Here is a 26,352-nt window from a genome sequence, read left to right as displayed (position 1 = left end):
CTTGCTATTGAGCTAGGAAACTTGATTGTCTGGCCCTTTCTGCAAATCCAACTTTAGTTTTAGTGTCAATTTCTGAAAACAGTGCTGTACATGAACTTTTATCCGACTCAGAGGATAGAGGTATCAGATTCATTCCTAGTTAGCTAGGAATGGATCTGATAACATTTGCTGTGGAGTGGGAGCTTTGAAGCTCTATAAGATTATTTAAAGGTTGTCATGTTTTCCTATGTCTTCTTGTTGTTGAGCTAAAAATTTAAGGAAATGGTGCTCACTGATCTTGTTGATGGGCACCTATTAATGCAATTCTGTGTGTAAGGCGTTAAAACCAGTAGGAAGCCTGTCACCATAGTTTTGAAGCTTTGTGGTTCTAGATATTGTCCTTTTATCTTGTAAGTTGAAATGGTGCCTAAGGGAATGTGCCTGTGAAATTGATGCTAATTTAGATGATCACATTTGCAAGAAATTTTAGTTAATGTCGATAATAAATAGGCTTCTGGATAAATTGATACAAAATCTTCTAAGGCTAATAAAATGCAGCAATAATCTCTAGGTCATTTAGAAAATTCCTAACCCTCTCCTAAAAGCATGAAACTAATTTTGTTTAATGTGATTGCAAAGCAAAGCCATTTATAAGACTCTATGTAAAAAGACAATTCTTCACCTTTACCTTATTGCTATTAAGGTACCATGAACGTAACTCAATGTGAACAAAACTTCAATTTAGATACATACCATAATAAGGGTGTAAATCACAAAGAAATATATGAAAATATAATCAATAAGCTTGGTGAGAAATAACTTCTCTATCTAACAATTATAATTGTGGGCTACAGTATTCAAGAGGGCAAGGTACACAGAATGGTAGAGGATACCCACTCAGGGTACCTGAAAGACATCTACACAGACGAAGAAATGTATCTCCTTTATTTCATGGTTATTATTGTGCTCAGGGCACAATAATTCGAAAATCTTCTTAGGGATGAACTTGCTGTCTGCACAATGGGTACTAAAATGTTAACACAATAACGTAAGGTAACCCAAGTAAAAGCTACCAAGATACTTCATTTCCATTCCATTAGTAATGTTACTCCGCTATGTAAATGTGTTTGTGGTAGCTTGAGTCCAACTGATTATCACCCAATTTCCAAAACTCCCATATTATCTGAAGTTTTTTAATGTCTCTTGGCAAAAGTCTAAATAATGGGTTTGCTGAAGGTAATCATCTGTTCCCTAGTTTGCAATTTTGCTTTCGTAAAGGACTTGGAGCACGTGATGCCCTTCTTACAATCTCCAATGCTGTAGAGAAATCCCTTAATTGTGGTGGGGAAGTTCGTATGATTGGCCTTGATTTTAGTGCTGCCTTTGACTGTGTTAATCCTGAGGCCCTTGTTTTCAAACTCAATCAGTAGGGAGTGGGAGGGTCTTTTCTCAGTATCATTAATGAGTTTTTAAGTAATAGACTGCAAAGAATTGTTGTTGCTGGGCACCATAGTGGGTATAGGAATGGGATATCTGGTGTTCCTCTGTGTAGTGTTCTTGGCCCATTACTTTTCATACTATATACACATGACATGTGGTTTGGCCTATAAAACAAGCTCGTTGCATATGCAGATGATGGTACTCTCTTTTCATCAATTCCATCTCCGAAATGTAGATCTGGGGTTGCTGCGTCACTTAATAGAGATAAAGCTAAAATTAGTACATGGTGCAAATTATGGGGCATGAAGTTAAATCCTAACTCAATTCAAAGTATGATTGTAAGTAGGTCAAGGACAGTTGCTCCTCAACATTCGGATCTCATCATTGATAATGTTTCTTTAACTCTCTATGACTCTTTCAAGATTTCAGGTGTGATTCTCGTCAGCAAGTTTACTTTTGAGAAACACACTATGTCTTTCTCTTCAGTTGCACAAAAATTGTTTTATTGAGGAAGTCTTTTAAGATTTTCAGTGATCAGTCTATTCTAAAGAAGTGTTTTAATTCTTTAATTCTACATTATTTGGTCTATTGTTCTTGTGTCTAGTCTTCAGCTGCTGATTCTCATCTTATTTTGTTGGACACAAACTTACATGTTATTAAATTTCTTATTCCTGATCTAGATATAATCTCTGGCACCATTGTTCAATTAATGTGTTCACAAACTTACGGGTTATTAAATTTCTTATTTCTGATCTAGATATAATCTCTGGCACCATCGTTCAATTAATGTGTTATACATGTTGCATAAGATTTATCATATTCTGTCCATCCTTTACATTTTGATCTTCCTGGAAAGTATCATCCTTTGCATAATACTAGGTATGCAGTTAATTCTAATAGTCAGGTCTTCTCCATCATGAGGCTCAATACCACACAGAATTATAGAAGTTTTATTCCAACTATGACCCCTGTGGCCGTGGGGGCATAACAACAATTAGAATAGCGCCAACGTGTCTCTGCGTGTCGTAAGAGGCGACTAAAAGTGGCAGGACGAGGGGACTGGGACCGCCCTCTCCTATATCTTATTACTGTGAGATATCAAAGAGATGGAGCTGGGGGAGAGTGACTGGTCCCCACACTATAGTTTTGGGGTGTCTTAATGTGCGAGGATGTAGTACGATAGAGAGTAAAAGATGTGAGATTGGAAGTATGTTTAGGAATAGAAGGATGGATATATTGGCTTTGTGTGAGACAAAGATAAAAGGGAAGGGTGAAGTCATGTTTGGTAAAGTGACTGGTAGAGTATCAGGGATTGAAAGGGGAAGAGCAAGAGAGGGTGTGGCTTCATTGTTGAGTGAATGGATGACAAGTAAAATAGTGGAATGGAAGGAGATATCATCTTGGTTAATGTGGGTAAGGATTAGGTTGGGTAGGGAATGTTGGGCTTTTGTTAGTGCATATGGGGCAGGTTGTGACAAAAGTGAAGAAGAGCAGAATGAATTCTGGAATGAATTAACTAGGTGTGTAGAAGGACTGAGTAGAAGGAATTATGTAGTTGTCATGGGTGACTTAAATGCTAGAGTTGGTGCTGGAGAGGTAGAAGATGTCATTGGGAAGTACGGCGTACCAGGTGAAAATGAGAGTGGTGAGAGACTGGTAGTTGTGTGTTTTGAGCAAGAGCTAGTTATAAGTTGTACTTTTTCAAAAAGAAAGATAAAAACAAATATAAATGGGTAAGAGTGGCAAATGGAAGAGTGGTAGAAAAGGCATTAATGGATTACTTGTTGGTAACTAGAAGAATGTTTGGAAGATTGAAATATGTGCGAGTGTTTAGGGGTATGGCTAATGGTATGTCTGATCATATTTTGGTGGAAGGAAAATTAGTTGTAACAAAAGAGTGGGGAAATAGAGTGGGGGGATGTAAAAGGGAGATAGTGAAGGTTGAAGAATTAATAAAACCATAGGTAGAAAATGAATATCAAGAAAGGTTGGAAATGGCACATGACAGAGTGAAAGTGAGAGAAACTGGTAATTTAGAGGAGGAGTGTAAGTTAGTAAAAGAAAATTTTGTCAGGATTGCAAGAGATGTGTGTGGCAAGAGGATTGTTGGAGGCAGCATGAGGGAGGGTAGTGAATAGTGGAATGAAGGAGTGAAGATAAAAGTGGAAGAGAAAAAGAGGGCATTTGAAGAATGGCTGCAGAGTAATAGTGTAGAGAAGTATGAAAGATATAGAGAGAAAAATGTGGAAGTAAAACGTAAGGTAGCTGAGACAAAGAGGGCAGCTGACTGAAGGTGGGGTCAGGGTTTGGGTCGTTCATATGAAGAGAATAAGAAGAAGTTATGGAAAGAAGTGAAGAGAATAAGAAAGGGTAGTTCGAGAATTGAAGAGACAGTGGAAAATAGAAATGAAATGAATGAATGAATGAATGATTTGAAATTCTCTGGCATCCTGACATCGAAGGTCATTGACGCCTATGGAAATGGAAAGTTGTTAAAAGGAGAGGAGGAAAGGGAAAGGTGGGTGGAATATTTTTAAAATTTACTGAGTGTTGAGGATAATAGGGAGCCAGATATAATTGCTGTTGCAGGTGTTGAGGTGCCAGTAATGGGAGAGGAGAATGAGAGATAGATTACAAGAGAGGAAGTGAGGAGAGCACTATATGAAACGAGAATAGGAAAAGCACCTGGTGTGGATGGTGTGAGGACTGAGGTGTTAAAGGAAGGGGGTGTGATTGTACTTGAATGGTTGGTGAAATTGTTTAATATGTGTTTTGTGTTGTCAATAGTACCAGTAGATTGGGTTTATGCATGTATTGTACCACTGTAAAAAGGTAAAGGAGAGGTGCATGAGTGTTGTAATTCAAGGGATATTAGTTTGTTGAGTGTGGTTGGAAAAATGTATGATAGAGTACTAGTTAATAGGATTCAGGATTTTTACAGTATGGCAGATCCTTTTATGCAAGAAATATTTTGCAAAAGGCAAGGAGGTGTATGTTGCTTTTATGGATGTGGAGAAATCTTATGATAGAATTGTGATAGGGAAGCAATGTGAAATGTGATGAGGTTATATGGAAATGGTGGAAGGTTGTTGCAAGCAAAGAAGAGTTGTTTCTACATAGGTAATAAAGCATGTGTTAGGATAGGAAATGAAGTGAGCGAGTGGTTTCCAGTCAGAGTGAGACTGAGACAGGGATGTGTGATGTCGCCATGGTTGTTCAATTTGTTTGTTGATGGAGTGGTGAGAGAGGTGAATGCTCGAGTGCTTGGTCGAGGATTGAAACTGATAGACGATAATGATCATGAATGGGAGGTAAATCAGTTGTTGTTTGTGGATGATACTGTACTTATTGCAGACTTGGTCGATTAGTGACAAAGTTTGGAAGGGTATGTGAGAGAAGGAAGTTGAGAGTTAATGTAGGTAAGAGTATGGTTATGAGATGCACTAGAAGGTAGGATGGTGTGAGGTTGAATGTCACGTTGAATGGAGAGTTACTTGAGGAAGTAGATCAGTTTAAGTACTTGGGGTCTGTTGTTGCAACAAATGGTGGAGTGGAATCAGATATACGTGAGAGAGTGAATGAAGGATGCAAAGTGTTGAGGGCAGTGAAGGGAGTGAAAAAGAATAGAGGGCTAGGCATGAATGTAAAGTGAGTTCTGTATGAGAAAGTAATTGTACCAACTGTGATGTATGGATCGGAGTTGTGGGGATTGAAAGTGACGGAGAGACAGAAATTGAATGTGTTTGAGATGAAGTGTCTGAGGAGTATGGCTGGTATATCTCAATAGACAGGGTTAGGAACGAAGTAGTGAGGGTGAGAACGGGTGTAAGAAATGATTTAGCAGCTAGAGTGGATATGAATGTGTTGAGGTGGTTTGGCCATGCTGAGAGAATGGAAAGTGGCTGTCTGCTAAAGAAGGTGATGAATGGATGAGTTGATGGGAGAAGTGCAAGAGGAAGGCCAAGGTTTGGGTGGATGAATGAAGTGAAGAAAGCTCTGGGTGATAGGCGGATAGATGTGAGAGAGGCAAGAGAGCATGCTAGAAATTGGAATGAATGGCGAGCGATTGTGACGCAGTTCCGGTAGGCCCTGCTGCTTCCTCCGTTCATCTTGGTGACTGTGGAGGTAGCAGCATTAGAGGATTCAGCATTATGAAGAATCATCTTTCTTCGTGGCTGAGTGGTATGGTCACTGGCATACAGATATCCTGGACCAGGGTTCAAATCCCGGCCGGTCTGATATTATAGTCTTTGGGTGATTCCGCCTGGGGCTCTGATCCCGAGGTCGTTAAGAGAATCCAGACTTTAATGTATTAATATATATGGCTTATTTGAAATATGAAAAAAAACACGTTTAAATGTGCAAAAAAAAATTTATCATATATATATATATATATATATATATATATATATATATATATATATATATATATATATATATATATACCCCCTGTGGCCGCGGGGGCATATAAAAAATTAGAATAGTGCCAACGTTAGCCCTGCGTGTCGTAAAAGGCGACTAAAAGGGACGGGACGAGGGGGCTGGGAACCCCCTCTCCTGTATCTACATCCTGTGAGACAGCAACAAAGAGATGGAGCTGGGGGGAGAGTGACTGCTCCCCGCACTCTAGTTTTGGGGTGTTTGAATGTGCGAGGATGTAGTACGATAGAGAGTAAAAGATGTGAAATTGGAAGTATGTTTAGGAATAGAAGGATGGATGTATTGGCCTTGTGTGAGACGAAGATAAAAGGAAAGGGTGAAGTGATGTTTGGTGAAATGTCTGGTAGAGTGTCTGGGATTGAAAGGGGAAGAGCGAGAGAGGGTGTGGCTTTATTGCTGAGTGAATGGTTGACAGGTAAAGTAGTGGAATGGAAGGAGATATCATCTAGGTTAATGTGGGTAAGGGTTAGGTTGGGTAGGGAATGTTGGGCGTTTGTCAGTGCGTACGGGCCAGGTAGTGAGAAAAGTGAAGAAGAGCGGAATGAGTTCTGGAATGAATTAACTAGGTGTGTAGAAGGACTGGGTTGAAGGAGTTATGTAGTTGTCATGGGTGATTTAAATGCTAGAGTGGGCGCAGGAGAGGTAGAAGGTGTCATCGGGAAGTATGGCGTACCAGGTGAAAATGAGAGTGGTGAGAGCCTGGTAGATATGTGTGTTGAGCAAGAGATGGTGATAAGTAATAGTTTTTTCAAAAAGAAAGATAAAAATAAGTAAACATGGGTAAGAGTGGCAAATGGAAGAGTAGTAGAAAGGGCATTAATGGATTATGTGTTGATAACTAAAAGAATGTTTGGAAGATTGAAAGACGTGCACGTGTTTAGGGGTATGGCTAACGGTATGTCTGATCATTTTTTGGTGGAAGGAAAATTAGTTGTAGCAAAAGAGTGGGGGAATAGAGTAGGTGAATGTAAAAGAGAGCTAGTGAGGGTTGAAGAGCTAATAAAACCGGGGGTAAAAAGTAAATATCGGGAAAGGTTGAAAATGACATATGACGAAGTGAAAGTAAGAGAAACTGGCAATTTAGAGGAGGAGTGTAAGTTAGTAAAAGAAAATTTTGTTGGGATTGCAAGTGATGTGTGTGGCAAGAAGGTTGTTGGAGACAGCATGAGGAAGGGCAGTGAATGGTGGAATGAAGGAGTGAAGGTAAAAGTGGAAGAGAAAAAGAGGGCTTTTAAAGAATGGCTGCAGAGTAATAGTGTAGAGAAGTATGAAAAATATAAAGAGAAAAATGTGGAAGTAAAGCGCAAGGTACGTGAGGCAAGGAGGGTAGCTGACCTGAGGTGGGGTCAGGGATTGGGTCATTCATATGAAGAGAATAAGAAGAAGTTTTGGAAAGAAGTGAAGAGAGTAAGGAAGGCTGGCTCAAGAATTGAAGAGACAGTGAAAGATGGAAATGGAAGGTTGTTAAAAGGAGAGGAGGCAAGGAAAAGATGGGCGGAGTATTTTGAAAGTTTACTGAATGTTGAGGATAATAGGGAGGCAGATATAATTGCTGTTGCAGGTGTTGAGGTGCCAGTGATGGGAGATGAGAATGAGAGAGAGATTATAATAGATGAAGTGAGGAGAGCACTAGATGAAACGAGAGTAGGAAAAGCGTCTGGTATGGATGGTGTGAGAGCTGAGATGTTGAAGGAAGGGGGTGTGACTGTACTTGAATGGTTGGTGAGATTGTTTAATATGTGTTTTGTGTTGTCAATGGTACCAGTAGATTGGGTTTGTGCATGTATTGTACCACTGTATAAGGGTAAGGGAGATGTGCATGAGTGTTGTAATTCAAGAGGCATTAGTTTGTTAAGCGTAGTTGGAAAAGTGTATGGTAGAGTAATGATTAATAGGATCAAGGATAAAACAGAAAATGCAATCTTAGAAGTACAGGGTGGTTTTAGAAGAGGTAGGGGTTGTATGAATCAGATTTTTACAGTAAGGCAGATATGCGAGAAATATTTAGCAAAAGGTAAGGAGGTGTATGTTGCGTTTATGGATCGGGAGAAAGCGTATGATAGAGTTGATAGGGAAGCAATGTGGAATGTGATGAGGTTATATGGAGTTGGTGGAAAGTTGTTGCTAGCAGTGAAAAGTTTCTACAAAGGTAGTAAAGCATGTGTTAGGATAGGAAATGAAGTGAGTGATTGGTTTCCGGTGAGAGTGGGGCTGAGACAGGGATGTGTGATGTCACCGTGGTTGTTTAACTTGTATGTTGATGGAGTGGTGAGAGAGTTGAATGCTCGAATGCTTGGACGAGGATTAAAACTGGTAGACGAGAATGACCATGAATGGGAGGTAAATCAGTTGTTGTTTGCGGATGATACTGTACTGGTTGCAGACACAGAAGAGAAGCTTGGCCGATTAGTGACAGAATTTGGAAGAGTGTGTGAGAGAAGGAAGTTGAGAGTTAATGTGGGTAAGAGTAAGGTTATGAGATGTACGAGAAGGGAAGGTGGTGCAAGGTTGAATGTCATGTTGAATGGAGAGTTACTTGAGGAAGTGGATCAGTTTAAGTACTTGGGGTCTGTTGTTGCAGCAAATGGTGGAGTGGAAGCAGATGTACGTCAGAGAGTGAATGAAGGTTGCAAAGTGTTGGGGGCAGTTAAGGGAGTAGTAAAAAATAGAGGGTTGGGCATGAATGTAAAAAGAGTTCTATATGAGAAAGTGATTGTAGCAACTGTGATGTATGGATCGGAGTTGTGGGGAATGAAAGTGACGGAGAGACAGAAATTGAATGTGTTTGAGATGAAGTGTCTAAGGAGTATGGCTGGTGTATCTCGAGTAGATAGGGTTAGGAACGAAGTGGTGAGAGTGAGAACGGGTGTAAGAAATGAGTTAGCAGCTAGAGTGGATATGAATGTGTTGAGGTGGTTTGGCCATGTTGAGAGAATGGAAAATGGCTGTGTGCTAAAGAAGGTGATGAATGCAAGAGTTGATGGGAGAAGTACAAGAGGAAGGCCAAGGTTTGGGTGGATGGATGGAGTGAAGAAAGCTCTGGGTGATAAGAGGATAGATGTGAGAGAGGCAAGAGAGCGTGCTAGAAATAGGAATGAATGGCGAGCGATTGTGACGCAGTTCCGGTAGGCCCTGCTGCTGCCTCCGATGCCTTAGATGACCGCGGAGGTAGCAGCAGTAGGGGATTCAGCATTATGAAGCTTCATCTGTGGTGGATAATGTGGGAGGGTGGGCTGTGGCACCCTAGCAGTACCAGCTGAACTCGGTTGAGTCCCTTGTTAGGCTGGAGGAACGTAGAGTAGAGGTCCCCCCCCCTTTTTTTGTTTATTTTTGTTTCATTTGTTGATGTCGGCTACCCCCCAAAATTGGGGGAAGTGCCTTGGTATATGTATGTATGTATATATATATATATATATATATATATATATATATATATATATATATATATATATATATATATATATATATATATATATATATATATATATATATATTTAGCAAGGCTCATATATAAAGCAAAAAAGTTAAACATCCTGAAATTGTTTTGATTAGATACCAAGACTCAATTTTGAATTAAACTGACCTTACTATATTCCATCTCTAAGGAAAAGAATGGCAACTTGGTACCAAACATTTTATTTTGAATGGCATTGCCATAACTCTCAATATACTAAGTAATTTTGTATTAATTTAAAGACTTGGGAAGCAAGACAAGAACTGTGGAGCAGCTGCTATCCATAGGCTGACATCAAACCTTTATTGCAGGAATATGAAGTGGGATAAAATCTAATCTTTGCAAAATATTAAAGCAGTTTAATCTATGACCTATTAGCTTGAGATAGGATCAATATAGTTAGGTATAATACTCTAACTCCAAATGCATATTGATATGCAATCTTATTATATCAGTATTTTAAAGGATCACTAGGAGTGTTAAATTTATTGTACTTCAGACAGGTCTGCATATCTGAGGCACTTTCTGAAATTCTTAAAACAACCAAAGCAAAAAAAGATTCAGGTCTGTTTTAGAATCCGAGTACTATGTTTATTATTTGTCACTTAATTTCTTGATTATCAAATGGTGTATTATACTGTAGAATGGTTGTGAAAGGGTTCCATATATCTTTATATAAATTTCTGTATACAGTATTGGAAAAAGAGTAAGTATTATTTATGCAAGTATGTATGGAATTTACTGCTTGACTTGGAAACCATTAAATTTCTCATGCACTTGTATTTAAGTAATTCAATTATAGAATAAATCTTTAATTAGAAATAAGTAACTCTGATTTCTTTTTATTTCAGCCTTGCAGCTGGGTTTATTTGTGGAATGTTGCACAAGAAATCAGTGAGTGAGTGCAGTGCTTTAGGATATAGTGCAGCAATTCTATCTCTAAAAACTTCCCCAGCTGTACCAGACACACTAACCTTTGAGTCACTCCCTTGGGGGAAGAACAGGTCTTTCATGAAAATACAATTTTAAAGTTAATTATTTCATAATTGTGTTTTTATTATTGAATTAAATTCGTTGATATTTTTCTATTATAACTTGCTCTTTTTAAAATTAATAACAGTACCACAATATGTGAACTATTACCTTGTCTTATACAGACACAAGCCTTGATATTTTTGTATTGGAAATTATGCTGATAATAGAAAAGACATGTATTAGATATGGACAGTAATTACCGATGGAACTTCAACTAGTGGTGGCTAGTTATTCTAGTGGTGATCTACCTTGGACAGTCTACCCTACCTGCTGCATTTTTTTACATTCATTTTGTAGGCCTTTACTGTACTGTAATTTTCAGCCTTCATATTGGAATTTACATACAACAATTTTGTTTATAATTAGTTTTGCATCCGAGTTTATTCAAGCACCCTACACAAGTGAAGAGGCTCATGCTTTATTTGCAGCTAAGGATGAGAAAATATTGTTTCAGAATGTTTTTGTTTTGTCCTTGAAAATTTGGAATAGAAAACTATGGAATTATTATCATGAAAAACTAAATGTAAAAGGTTAATTATTCATGGAAGACCATTACAGAAACTGTGATTGTGTTACTATTATGAAGAATCATTAGTATTTGAATTTATGGTAAAATATTAATCTAAAAACAAGAAAATATGATCTCAGAAATGTCAGCATCAAAGATTTGATGATAGATCTAAACTGTTGATTTTAAGGCATGAGAAATGGCTTTCAAGTATTTAGATTAATCATTTCTCTCATATGATATTACAAGTATCTTGTAGCCTACATATCAATTCATTATTACCTCCTCCAAGGAGGTTATGTTTTCACCTCTGTTTGTTTGTTTGTTTGTTGTCACTAGCCTACCTCAAAAAGATATGAATGAATTTTGATGTAAATTTCAGGATATATCAGAAATGAGCTACCTTAGAAGTGATTAGATTTTGGCGGTGATCTGGATCACCATCTAGATCCAGAATTTTTTTTTTTAAGGATTCTTCACCATTATGAGATTGGACCTATTTGAAAATTTTTGCTTAATACGGAAAATGTTATGAATAAATTTTGATGACAATTTCAAGGTATGTCAGAAATGGGCTAACTTATAATTGATTATATTTTGGTGATGATCAGGATCACTATCCAAATCCAAGATGTTTTTAAAGAATTCTTCACTATTTCAAAACTGGACCAATTTGGACATATGACAAAAAAAGCACATTATACTTGATAAAAATTTCAAGCATAAAGCCATCATAAGGTGTAGCAATCACCAACATTCTGGTCAATACCTGGTATTATTCTGGACCTACTGATCCAGAGTGGGAACAAATAATAGGGGTTTAATGAAGGTAGAGATGATATGATACAAGGAACTGGGCTGCCTTGACAGAGGTCTGCGCCCTAATTGCTGCTTTTTACTTGTTATTTGTTTCCCTGTTCCAAGTAATATCCCTTTTTGTGCACGCAATTTTAGGTTGCATATGGCCTTGTTCTTTTCAGGAAGCAACAAAGAGTTTCCAGCTATTTGGGTGGTTGCTTATTCCTGATGCCCCAATGGGGAATAATACCCTTCTTTGCTTTATGGTAATTTGGGATGTACAGTCAGCAGCGAATGAAGTGTCGCCACCCCTGTTTCACTTACTCCCTAAAATCTATAGACATTAGAAAGTTGGAGGCAGGGTTAGAAACGTCCCCATATTGGAGGACTGAAGATACGGAAGAAATGAAAGGGCGAAGCTTTTGGGGGACACGTGGGTGAGGGAATGAAGACGAGCGAAGTACCATTTTTTTTTCACTTCTTAAAAATATTTCTTATATCGCCCAAAATTGTAATAATGTTTCGATATTCTGTGTTTTTATGAACTGGAGGATATGATCCAACTAGTAAAAATCATGAAACAATTATAATAACGCCATCTATAAACCTATGAATTGTGTAGTTGAAATTATTTATATTTTTTAATCTCATCTTAGAACAACGTCTTTCTACAAAATCATTTTTTTGCTTAAGAAACTTCAGCTGATATTACAATATTAATATTCTTATACAATGGCAATTACTTACTATTTTAAAGATGACTTTATTTTGGACTATCAGGTTTATAATTTCAGTTATTATTTGATTTTTCGTTAATTGACATATGTATAATAACCATTTGTGAGAAATAGATGCTAAAAATGCTTTTTCTCATTAGACGCTTGCACTGACAATTACCATCCTATTACCATAATTTTTTCAAATGTTACAGATACCAGACCATTAACAGTAACATTATATGGATTAGATAATCAACAGATCTTAGCATTTTCTATCTTTTATTTAACAAGTCAAGCTAAGATGAGCATTTTATATCTTTTATTTAACAAGTCAAGTTAAGAAATACTTATACATAAAACTTATGACGTATGTCAAATTTCAACAAAACTATTCTTAAAAATTTAAACTTCCTAATTCCTTAATTTCACAATTTTCAAAATAATGTTATATATATGTTTACTTTAGTCATAGAAGATTAATTATATCTTAATCTATTTTTAATGTTTCTTAAATTAAATTAGTCGTAAAAAGTAATAGTGAATATCAATATAAATTTCAATAAGATCTTTTATAATTCAGATATGTAATCAATAGACAAGAAGTAAAATTAACAAAAACGCCATTTTTAGTGAGATGTTTATGCATCTCAGCATCAATAACATCAGCGAGACGTCCAGACATACCAAAAACTAGATTTTGGCATATGTTCGGATAACGTCAAATATACAGACTCCCATATCTCGAAGGTTTTCATTTTGATGGCTTCGCGAATGTGCCGTTTACATACATTCCTGTTACAAACCATAATTGCTAGTTGGTCCTCTATGGGATTCAGGGCACATCCCTCTTCTGGCTAACTATAACTTCCATTTCTGGTGACGATTTAACCACTTTGTCATGCACCAAAATCGATAGGGAATGTGTATTAGGAATAACCATAGGTCTCACTATAGACAAGCACACTTCCTCCAGTACCTCAACATAAACATTACTTGTGAATGTTCCCGACAATTTGTCAAGCTACCTTGGCCCCTCAGCCGAGATCCAACCCTTGAAATTGATACCGAATCTTTCATTCTTGCTCCTTTATTTAATATTTTTTGCTTCATAGCAGATGTTACCCCTCTTCAATCGTGCCATACTCGTGCTTCTACAGTATCATGAGGGAAAATTACATTTCTAAAACTCATGATCACAAAGGGTAATTCACAAAGTTAATCCAAGGCGACATTCGTTTTGCTGTTGCGTTAGTTTTTCTTATCAGCAGGGATATATCAATTAAAATTAGCTTCTTGAGGTGCTTGGGTGGGAACAAAATTTACTTTAGGAAAGGCAGTTTTTCCAATTTCATAGAAGAAAGAACCCGATACAAAATATTCAGAGTATAGGAATAATAGCATTTAGCTGTTCTTGAGATTAAAAAATAATGTTTCTGAAAGAACCAGATCCCTTCTTAGAAATCAGAGTATCTTTAATAATTATGGCAATACTTGATTTGTATATAAACATGTGCCCCCAAAGAAACCCACGACTTAAAAAATAGTTTAAGCATTGATGACGAAAAATTATGAATGCATATATAAAAAGCCCTACCGGCTTGGTCCCGAGGCAGATTACGGATTAAATACGTAAAGATTACTGAAATCCAGATAGCTACCTGAAAAAGAATTTAAAATATTTTGATGCATTAGGGTGTGATATAGAATTTTTCAATTTCAGAGATTAGCTTAAGATTTAAAAAAAAAAAAAACATAAGTTAAATTACTGTATCATCAAACATAAATATTTAAATATTGCTGTAAAAAAGTGACTTCATAATTTGTTAATTTCGACATCAGTTTAGTAATTTTCTTGCTTGACAAAATTACTGAACAAGACGAATTTGGTTAATAATCAAAGATTTTGTGTGTTTTATGACGAAAATACATAAAAAAATTTGTTTATGATCAATTGAATTAGTTAATGTTATAAATTTAGATTATCATTAGAGAGAGAGAGAGAGAGAGAGAGAGAGAGAGAGAGAGAGAGAGAGAGAGAGAGAGAGATTTCTGTTATTCGTTTATTTTCTAATAATGTTGGTATTAAATGTCCTCATATTTATCACATTCATAATGTCTTTCACGTTAAACAAATGAACAATTTCGAAAAGTGTAAAGAATTTTTATTCATCAACATAAGAAATTTTCAAGAGAAAACAAATGTTTCCCTACCTCGCCTTTAAACTCGTAACAGCTTTAACCATCAAACCCTCCCTCTCCCATCAATACGGTCTCTTATACCTGATATTCTAAAATCTATAGAAAATGGAGGTAAAAGTAATGTGGGATAGACGACACTTCTTTTGACGCTGACTGTACTTAGTTAAGAAAATTCCATATATTATTTGGATATATAGGTGTTTTTCATCTACTATGCCTTATTCCCTTTAGAAGATAATAGGTTAATTCAAAATACTTATAAATTTCATGTCATTTGACCATGAGCTCGACATGTATTATGTTTTTCATAATAGCAAAATTTCTGAATCCTATCTGCTGCATATGAAAATCTTAAACATAATCAAGTTCATCAATCAATTTTTCTATTTTCTTTCAATTTCCAAATGCTTAAAAATATTTTTATATGCTTTCTCATTAGAATTCATTTTTGTACTTTACACCAGTCTTAAATAATGTAACTTGGTCAATGGAATTAGTAGTAACTGCTAATTGGAGTCTGGCAAAAGAATTTATACCGTGTCATTAATACCTTTAACACCTTTGTTTTAGCAGAAAAAGGGAAATTTTAGTAAGGCCATTTGATATATGTCAGTTAATACTTTAAAAATATTTAATCTCACATTTTAAGAATCTTTTAAGACCAAATTTTCTGAGATTGAATTTTTCGGACAAAACTTTCTGAGAAATATTTATGTAGGAATACCTTAGCCAATGCAATCCTAACTGATAGCATGATAGCTTACTAATGTTAACTAAAATTATTTTGTATACCATATTCTTCTGAAATTTCGTCAATTATTTTGTTGTTAATTCGTCACAAATATTTGCACACGATCCCCATATATTCTGTAGACTATAGTCTTTTCAAGTCAAATATATAAAAATCCAATAATTGTCATGTAAACCTAATGTTCTAATTTCTGAACTTATTTATGAAGGGGATAGTGATAGATATATCAAGTCTAAATGTAATATACTAACTGACAGAAATGATATAGTGCAAGTTACAGCATCCATACTGTCTGGTAGAATTATTGGCAGCAAAGAATCAAAAGATGTTGAAAAAATAGTTCATTAACATTGCCTCTACAAACCTTTCCAGCTACAGTGAACATTCATTCTGTAGGGATTGACTCAGGAGAATGGAAATCTATTGACTTTCAATTAAATTCGCCTCTTTTCTGTTTCATGATTAACAACATTGTCACAAAGGTTTTTTGAATTGAGAATTAAATAACAACTGGACATTTATAGAGTTATTTCTATGTTTTTAATGGTATAAAATAACTGCTAGCATAACTGATGCATAAGTCAAAATTATCTACCACCAGAATCTGTTAATTTTATAGAAGGAAAAGAATAGCAGTCGGCAACATATCATAGCCTACCACATCACTATTCTCTCCTTTCCCCCAGTTTTCTGAAGTTATGATTAATTCTTTAATGAAAAGGTTTGATTTTATATACTGATGTGTTCACTTTAAATATCACTTTGAGTTGAAACTTTAAATCTGATACAAACTGTAAAAATGTAATGCTAATGTAAAGAATGAGTAATATGGCCAACTGAACAAGAGGATTGGTTTTGACATATGCAGGTGACTGGGAAAGATTCGCAATATGCTGAATAGGTTTACTCTAAGAAAAGGACTTTTATTTGCCCCATTATTTTGGTGTCTCGAGTGGTGGCTGTTTGCATGGTAGAAGATGTATTTTATACATGAAGGTTGACCTGTCTCATTGGTTTGTCAGGGTTTATGTCACAGTCCTGGATAATCTTCATAAGTAAGAACTTCCCAAACATTTCTTACTAAAAAGCATAACTTATTGTATATATCTTTTCATAGCATGTTGATCAAACTATGAACAACAGTGACATCCATTTAATCTTATTTGAAAATACTGGTATATTGTAAATGATCATCAATGGCAAGCCTTGGGCCATGTATGGTATGACTGGTAATTGGTTTAGTGACAATACCTGTATCAAGATTGTTAATCTTATATCACAATCAGGGACGGTATACTACTAGTATGATGCTTTAACTAACAGAGAGTACCTTCTAAAAGTGGTAATAAAACTGAGGTCATGATCCAACCTAACCTTTTACTGCATTTACACAGATGTAAGGGATATGGTGCATAAAAATAAGTGCTGGGCTGAGAAGGTTATTCAGTGCTGAGGTGCACCTTTGGGAAAACCCTCAAGTTACACTTTGAAATAATAAAAAAATAGGACAGCAAGATGAAAATGGGAAGACGTAAAATCCAGTGCTAAAACGTAGGTACAGCAGAGGGATGAAGGATGCTATAACAACTCTTTACTAATGCCTACAGTGCACCATGTGAAGTACACTCATAGTACTACAAACCTACATGGTAACGTAAAGTCCACTACCATTGTACAGTACATATGATAACAGGTATTTAATTAAAAAAAAAAAAAATAACTTTAATTGTAATTTTATGTCTATAATTTGCGCCTAATTTTGTTTTTCATGTGCTAATTTATTTTTGCATAGGAATTTTAATGTATAGTACTTTTTATAATATACCTCTCCTTACATTCTTGGGTATATGTAATGCAGTTGAGCTCATAGCTCTATGTCCTCTACTGATGGGGACTCCCATATACAATGCTTATTCTTTTGGATTCAAGTGTGCTATGTGTGCTATTATTAGACAGGTTAATTTTGGTATCAGTTTCGCCCACTATGGGAGAGTAATGTCTATCAAGTACAGTTATGTGATTCATTAAGAGTCTTCTGCAGCCCTCATCAGTGGTAATTCTTTCATGCATTCATTTACAACAGTGATATCTTCTCACACTCCTCTAACTACAACTGAGCCCTTATACACGTCCGTGCTATCTACATTTACTTCCTCTTCCATGTCTTGATTGTGAGAGATCCCGCTACCTGCATCACATCCTATCATGCTACTATCATGGCAGCAAAGGGGTCTTTCTAGTCCCAACAGGATTCTTGAAACCTCTTTACACAGTTAATTTTTCATCTCATAAACTCACATTGTGAAATTAGCTCCAACCCTTCTTATCATACCTCTCATTCTCTGGTCATCTCTTGACTGCTTCCTGTCTTACATAAGAATCTGTTCTCATTACCATTTCAAGGTCAGGAGTTGTTATCATAGAGAAAGCAATATACTAAGAACTCTCCTTTTCCATGTTTCAAATTTACAAAGACCACTATGTTTTCCTCTTTGAAGCTTCACTTCAGGAACTGTTCTGTTGGCCTATCCTCTCGTCTACTGCAGATTATTTAGTGAAGCTTCAACTTCTTGTTAAAAAGCATACTCCCCTTCTCCCTCAACTCATCATGTTCCAGCAACCCTGGATCACTTCTCAATGAAAAATACCTTTTCAAGGGCACTCGCTGGAACCCTGTGGACACAGAAAACATTTTAAGTCTCCTGGCAGCCTTAGTCCCCCAAGAAAACCCTGTTTGATTCTTCTGACAAAAATATGCTGTTGGTCAGATATTTGAATAAAGATCTGTGTGAGTATTTGTGTTCTCTTAAAGTTATCATTATCTCTGTATAAACACTTGATTAGGTTTAAATTATTTTCAAAATAAAGCTTCCTTCCTAGTATCTTTGACTAGCTCCAGCTACTGTAAGGCTACAACAATGAGTTTGCCACTATGACATTACTTTCTAATGACTAAGTCAACTTCTAATAAACACAAGGAGTAATGCTGAACCCGAAGAGCTGCAGTGCTGCCAGCCATTGATATATCACATTCTTTTCCTCTGATTAACACTTTATGTGGTTCTTTAATATTAAATACTGTTTTCTTAGGTGCAGAAGCCCTCTTCTGCCACACAGGCTACCTATAAGGATGCTTCTTGTTCTCTTTTTATAGATCATGTTTCATGGTTGCTTAGGGAAATCCATACCTATGAGAGGTTCTGCAGTGATTTCTTGGCTTGCTAAACTGGAGGAGGATATTGCAGATGTTTTGATATTTGATTTTGTTTATTTTACCCATTACAAAAGGTTGTTAACCTTTAGTAATTTTTGTTTCCAGAACCATTGGTATGAGAATTGAGGAAGAAGCTCACCACCCTTGAAAGAACTGTAAGTTCAACACATGCTTCTTGTTTGGTTTTACTTTGTCCTCCTCCCCAGCCAAAACTTTAATATGCTTCCTTATCAGCCTCACTCATTTTTTATCAAAATCAACAGCTTGACTCACCCCACCATAGAATCTTCTCATCAACTTGGGGCTTCCTCATCTTCCAGAAGTAACTATTCACCCTTGTGGGAACAGGTGCTTACAGAATAAGTCTCCTGGTCTAGGAGATTATCTTTAGGTCTCTTCCTGTAATTTATCTTTGTGGGTGGGGTCTTTGCCTTCCTTCTAGATATCTATTGCCTTCTTTACCCCAGAAGCAGCCTTTCCATCATTCTAACAGCCTTTCGATCCTACATGTCCAACCAGAAGTTTCATGGCCTGATCACTTCATATTGGCAAAGAAAGCTCTTAACATCTGCCATGAATGTTATGGTTCTACATCCATGGCTTCCTTATACAAAAGACTTCAGGAGGCTGGTAACTGCTTATACATCAACATCGTCCTAGAGCTTCAAGCATTGGGGATTGCCTAGCCTTGTAGAGACACAAAATTTGAATCTTGTCATGACAGTACAGCTGCTGTCACCAATCTTCAGCATTAAAAAGGAAAACATTTGAAATTGCTGTTTGCTGGCTTTGGAAACCTTTACTTGACCAGATTATCACTGCACTGAACCACATCCTGGAAGGGAGTGAAATATAAGGTTCAGCTCATATGGACTTGCACAGGGGCAGGTGATGGCATTAACTGCCATTGTCAGATATATTGAAAAGAACTTTCATGAAATTCTTATTTATGAAAAATTCATACAGACAACTACATACATTATTACATTAAAATAACACAAAGAAAATATACAGATATCGTTCACATATTCTTACATTTAAGAAACAGTGATGATAAAAATAAATCATTCTATTTCAAAATAAAAAGTTCCTTAAATGTCTTCACTGCTGCATTTTGAATGAAGACCATATTTAGCTCTAATAACTAAAAACTGGATTAGCACATCAGAATGTGCTCACTATTACCATCTTGAATATAATTATGCCTCAGATGTGTATTCGGGACACTCAGTCTGGTAAAATCCACTTGAACCTTTCAATTGTTGAAATTATATGCTTAGGGATCTATGTTATCTAGAGTGCCATTATAATATATCTATATTTCTTATTATGTGTAAGTAGGGGAGTGAACAGCCACCTCTCTTACCATTGCCTGACAATGAATGATCTGAAAGATCTTTTCATGTTCTGGTAAGGTACATTTAGATAATTCAGGATGACTTCCTTCTTGAAAACATCAAAATTTTGAGAGCATAATGTGTTGCAGTATATATAAAAATGAATTACATTAAAAAGCCTTAACTAATACTGTCAACTGTGCAGTAAATACAGAGGCACAAAGGTAATTTTGCTACATATTTTACCATATGGATTACTGTGCATCCAACATAATTGAGCCATTGGTAAATAGCTTAACATGTTCTACACAATATGTCCCTGCATCATCAGAACAACAATTGCCTATAGTCCATTTCTTTTAGCGAGACAGATTTGCATCGACTCGCAGCAGCGCCCTTTTAGCTCGGAAAAGTTTCCTGATCGCTGATTGGTTGGATGAGATAATTCTAACCAATCAGCGATCAGGAAACTTTTCTGAGCTAAAAGGGCACCGCTGAGAGTCGGTGCAAATATGCCTAGCTAAAAGAAATGGACTATAGTTTCACGAGATAAAATGTTCCACCTAAAGAGAGTTTCTTCTGCATATGATTTTATTCTAATAGTGGCAATATGACCACTGTACTTTCAAATTTGTTCCTGTAGCCGAAGATTAACACGAGGGTCTGGCCCCATTCTGTTCTCCCCTTTTGATTACCTTGTAAACACACATTAAGTGAAAATAGTAGTCACAAAAAATGCTCAATAAATACTTGAGGTTTGCATTTCTAGAAATAAAAAACTTGTACAGTAATTTTTAAATTTATTATCTACAACCAATAACTCTTATATTTATATGTCTGGCATTGAAAGCATAATTCCGATCTTTTTGATTTACTAATGAAAAATACATTCCAGCTTTGAGCAAATATCTAATGTATGTGCCCACATTTTTGTTTTGAAAACATTATTAACTATCCATAGTAAATTCCAAATGACACATGTGTTTTTTTTTCATCCTTATCCTTTGCTTATTTTACAGAAGAATAAGTACTTTATTACTGTATTTACAGTATCAAGATTTTAATCTCATGATTATAATAGCATTCTTGAAAAGTTGAATTACTCTATACAGGTATATACTTTTTTTTCCAGAAAACTTTTGGTCCCTTTGCCTTACAAAATAATAAATTTTGCTAAACCATCAAAGGCTATGTACAGAAAAATTCAATATTCTGCCAACACTTTCATATGTCAAATATAATTCACTAACTGTGGTCTGTGATGGTCGGTAGACTATTGAGTATGACTGTACATTTGGCTCTCCTTATCTCTAGGTACAGTATTACACTCGAGACCCTCCCATGGAAATATTCTTTTTGCTTGTAGTAATTATGGTGTCTCCTCAAGATTTGTGAAATTGGAGATGTTGCCAAAATAATGAAATAAATAAATTTTAACAATATGTTCAAGAAACTTCCTTTACTAAATAATTAACTTTTAATTTAAAGTAAACAACAATATTTGCATGTAAATACTGTACTCAAGAGGAAATCATCCATTTTCTCAACACTCGCAATTGTTCTCAAATAATTTTTGCCTAATTCTTTTAATTTCTTTTCTTTCATTGTTTCAGCTGATAGCAAGAAATAGACTGTGGTACAGGAAAAACAATGATGTAGTTTTTAATTTATCAGACAACCAGGTCTTCATCAAAATCATACATGGAAGATATATTTACTCTGTAAATATGACAAATTCGTAGATAATATGTATTTCCCTAACTATACAAACCTTAGCTATTTAATAGGGGCATTACTTTCGGCGTAGCTGAAATGACGATGTAGTGGTTTGCGGACTGTGGCCAGAGGTAGCACCCGAACTGCCTAGTGTCCGAATGCCGACCACAACCCGACGTTCACTACACAAAAAATATACAATGGTGTAATACCCCAAAAACCTGAGTAACAGTTCAACAGACCGGAGTACTGGGCACCACCCCTTGATTTATACTGGGCATGGGGACCCAGCTAGAACCTGACTTACCCGTTTGCTTCTCCTCCCTTCTGCTTTCTGATCATAAGTACAAGTATTAGAACATTAGGTGAAAAGAAATATTGTTTAATTAATTATGGGACACAGTGTGGGAGGAAAGAATTATGATAAATTATTGTACTTAAGAGATCGTAAAAAAACAGTGGCTGGGGAAAAGAAGCCGTGGTGGGAGGTTTTGAAATGAAATGCTCGATTCCTAAAAACAAGAAAAAAAAATATATATTTATATTTATCTGTCAATTCCAATAACCAAATTTAGGGCAAAATTATCAGTCCTTTACACTCCAGCACCACAAATAACAAACAAACTAGAAATTACCCATAAGAAAATATAGATCTGTGAAAGTACTGTGCTACCATACTTTCCCCTGAATCAATACTGTCCCTTCAATATCCAGTTCACCACTAAGCTGCAAAGTCACTTACAATTTTTCCATATTCTGAATAGTTCAGCCGCATACGCTGCTGTGCAGGTCTCTGCGGGCCCACCATTACAATGTTTCGAAAAGTTTGTCAACAGTACATTTGAAATCTCTCAATCTTGGAAGGGGTTTTGAATAAGTCTGAATTCATACTAAACTCAAAAGTCACTCTCTTCCTAACATCGGAATTCACTTCTTGGGCCTCTGACCAGATATGCCATTTCAATAGCTCCTGTTAACTATTTAATGTTCATGACACTCTCAAATAGCAACACAGTAGCTTACTTCTAGTTACAAGGTATGGATATAGAACAGCATCACAGACTAGTACAGACTGATAACAGGAAATATCCTAAATTCCCTCTCCCTTACACTCCCTACTGAGTGTAGGGGCTGCTGTCAATACCTGGAAAGGAATAATATACAAATACAAGCATTTTTTTATATGAGCACAAAGGGATATAAATATACATATATATATATATATATATATATATATATATATATATATATATATATATATATATATACAGGTATAAAAAAAATGACTTTCATAGATACAAACATATTTTATTCCATTCCCCCCATTAGCCCTCAAGCCCATCCAAAAAAAAATGCCTCGGAACTGACAGCAACACCCCACAAAAACTCTGTACATTCAAGTGGAAAAAGAAAATTTACCTTGCAAAAAAAAAAATTCAGTAAAAAGGTAGGATGATCAACTAAAGATTTAATTCATCATCCCTTCCTTAAGTTACATATCAAATTACATAAATTTACATTAGGTACAATACATTTTTTTCCACAGACTCATGACTTAACCAAAAGCAATAGGAATAGTCAACCTTTTAAACACAATGGAGATCCAGTACTTACAAATAAAAAGTTAGATTATTGTCTATTCCTCCCAACAATGCTTCAATAATATACAACATAACAATTTCCATTATACTATACAGGAAACATCAGTATTACAGGTATACACTCAGGATCTATCAAGGGAAAAAAATTACATCCATTGCAGTCCAAAATCAATTTAAAAGCATGCAAAACTCATTGATTTTGGACTACAGGTTTTACATGATAAAAGCAATTTATTGAATTTATTATAACTGTCACGGTCAAGGTCAATTTACAGGACTACAATAATGCAACAATTACAGAAACCGTGACTAAATAAAGATTTCCTCACACCACGTGTCCCTTTCTCAGCCTTTCAGATACCCAATGTGGGAATTAAAATATAACTAATAAGAACAAAAAAGGGTAATTACTATCAAAACTTTCTTTAAAAAACTGTCCAAAGATTAATTCAGTGGGAGAATTATAGTTCTTCTGAGTCTCAAAATTCTGTCTCGGGACATGCGTCGGGATTCAGCAATCTGCTGGCGAGCCATATTAATCTCTCGCAGCACAGGAGACAGGCTAAGCCGGCGACTCTCCAGATACAGGCTGGGTGTCTTCAATCGATCGATAACCTTGCACAAGAGTTGGTATCGGCGGGTGATTGACACACTTTGAGGTAAACCAGAGACAGAATCCGTAGACTCAGAAGAGGACAATAAAAATCCCGAAAAATCTGGCGATGACTCGGGGCAACGTTGTGTTTCGGGCGACCCAAACAGTGCTGTATCGTTCAGGTTAGATATACCTGGCTGTGCCACTTCAGCCTCGAGCTCTGACCGGTGTTTTAATCCACCATCAGAATGTAAGAAAGAGTTTAAATTCTGAGGTGACTCAGGAATGGAGGATGGTTCCCTCTCTATAATATTCATCTGGTCAGTGAGACGAGGTCTCCACTCCAGGACTCGAGACTAGACTGAACTAAAGGTAGGTCAAGAACAGGACCTTTTGACCTAGTCCATGGGGGACTAAATCCACTAAAGGTGGGATCTTCAGGCGACAGTCGGTCGTCACAATCGGGTGGCAAAAAGCCGAGAAAGTCATTATGAGGATAAATAGACACTGCTGATTCAGAAACAGGGCTTTCTAAAGTAGCAGGTCTTGACCAATCTGGACTGGAACTCTTGGAAACACCAGAAGGTAGTTCCAATAATGGAATACTGGAAACTTCCCAGAATTCCCAACTCCCTGGAGGATGAACGATACCTTCCTCTTGGAAAGAAGAAGCTAAGAACTGGGGCATTGGCAATTCAGGAACAGGAGAGTGAACCACTGAATCGGGAGACAAAATAGGGGTTTTACACATTTCAGTGGGGCTGTTCTCCCATAGTTGGAGGACCAAATGATCTCAAAACGATTCAGGCTTTAACACAGGAGTCTCATCACAAGTTTCCGGAGGATATAACCAAGCATCCAGTGCTTTCTTTCTCTCGTAAGTCCTAGCTGGCTTAAGAATGGGCTTAGGCTGAGTAGTAGCTCTAGTAGGATGGTGACTTTTCCTCTGTCGTCGGGACTTGATACAATCTCGAGACAGAAGGTAGGACGCCACTACTGCAGCCACCCCATAGGAGTCGCCATCACTACTAGAACTAGAACTCTCAGAGATTTCAGAAGAAACAGGACTGTCATCCATGAGTTCTGGACTATTCAGAGTCTCTGTAACAGGATCAGGACCCTTCGGATACCAGAGAAAGTGCCTCCTAAGATAAACTGGAGGTTCAAACCAGGCCTTTAACTGGATATGGTGAGCTTTTACCAGTTCACCATCAGGCAGTCTCTGCAGCTCATAGGTGACCTTATTCTCGTGTACCTTAGTAACACGGAATACCCCCTCAAACCTAGGGATGAGCTTGTTCGTCAGAAGGTGTCCCAACAGGTGCACCGTCTTAAGCACCAGAGAACCCTCTTTAAATGGATTGTACCGAGGATGTCCTTCAGCCCATGGGTCTCTTGTTTCTGCTGATAGCAACGGGATACTATCAACATCGTGAGCACCCTTCAGTATGTTCTCAGCTGGAGTACAGCCAATCTCAGTGTGGTGGGAATGGTTGTAGCTGAGAACTGCTCGGGATAAGAACTGGTCCCATTTCCGAGATTCCCCAGAAATCACCCTCAGTAACTCACCAATGGTACGATTCACTCGCTCCACTGCACTGTTACTAGAGGGTTTATACGGAGTTGTTTTCACATGTACAACATTATACTGCTCCAACAACTCAGTAAATTCCTGGGAAATAAACTCAGGGCCGTTATCAGTCAATATCCGGACTGGAACACGAGGAATAACAGGAAAAACTCAGTCTTCAAGCGCCTGGCATATCGTACTGCTCTTCTTATTCCTTATGGGTACTGCCGTCACCCACTTGGAATAATGGTCGACTACCATCAGACACCCAATAAAACCAGTACTGGTTGTTGGGAGACTCACAAGATCCATAGCAACCAATTCAAAGGGAGAAGAGGTCACTATTTTCAAGGTCGGAGGGGCAACCACCTCCCTTGAGACCTTACAAGTCTGACATTCCCAACACGTCCGGCACATATCTCTGATTACATTAATCAAAGATCTGTGCCAGACGAGTCGACGGAGCATTGCAATCATTTTTCCGATCCCCAGTGAGCATCCTGGAGGTGTGTCTCGGCAACTAGGTCAATCAGGACATTGAAGGTGACTACTGGGACTACTGAGCCGTCTGGGTTCCGCTTCACTAGCAAACCCTGGTGAACTTCCAGGTTTGACCAACATCTCCTATAGGGTAGACAGGAGCGTGGAACTCAAGATGCAGGAACCCCAGAGTAGATCATCTTAATGACAGATTGAATCTGTCGATGATCTCCTTGGATCTTGGACACCTGACTGAAGGACAGAAGAGCATTTCCAGAGAACACTCCCTGATCAGATTCAGGATCAGTTACCTTCATAACAGTGGTCTCGGTATGCAGGGAGGAGACTGAGAGTACCTTGGGAGACAACTGAAGAACAGTAGTGTGCTCATACACCAACTGTTCTTGGGGTGAATCCAGTGTCAGGTAGGCTGCGTCCAGTATATTCCTACCAAGAACAAAACAAAAGTTAATGTCTTTGGCAGCTACCACCGCATAGTTAAACAGCGGTAGCCTC

General features: G+C 37.0%; 1 protein-coding gene across 1 annotated transcript in view; it reads left to right on the top strand.

Moving 5' to 3' along the window:
• LOC137632570 (uncharacterized) overlaps positions 1–14,129 on the top strand; it is a 261,407-nt gene extending 247,278 nt beyond the window's left edge. The window contains exon 7 of the mRNA XM_068364586.1: positions 10,165–14,129. Within this exon, the coding sequence (XP_068220687.1) occupies positions 10,165–10,342 (178 nt within the window). The 3' untranslated portion in view covers positions 10,343–14,129. The remainder of the gene's footprint in view (positions 1–10,164) is intronic.
• The last annotated feature ends 12,223 nt before the right edge of the window (positions 14,130–26,352 follow it).

This window comes from Palaemon carinicauda, chromosome 41 (genome assembly GCF_036898095.1).
Source record: "Palaemon carinicauda isolate YSFRI2023 chromosome 41, ASM3689809v2, whole genome shotgun sequence".
NCBI classification, from domain to species: Eukaryota; Metazoa; Arthropoda; class Malacostraca; order Decapoda; family Palaemonidae; genus Palaemon; species Palaemon carinicauda.
Note: the sequence above shows the minus strand (reverse complement) of the source record. Positions and strands in the feature narration are given on the sequence as shown.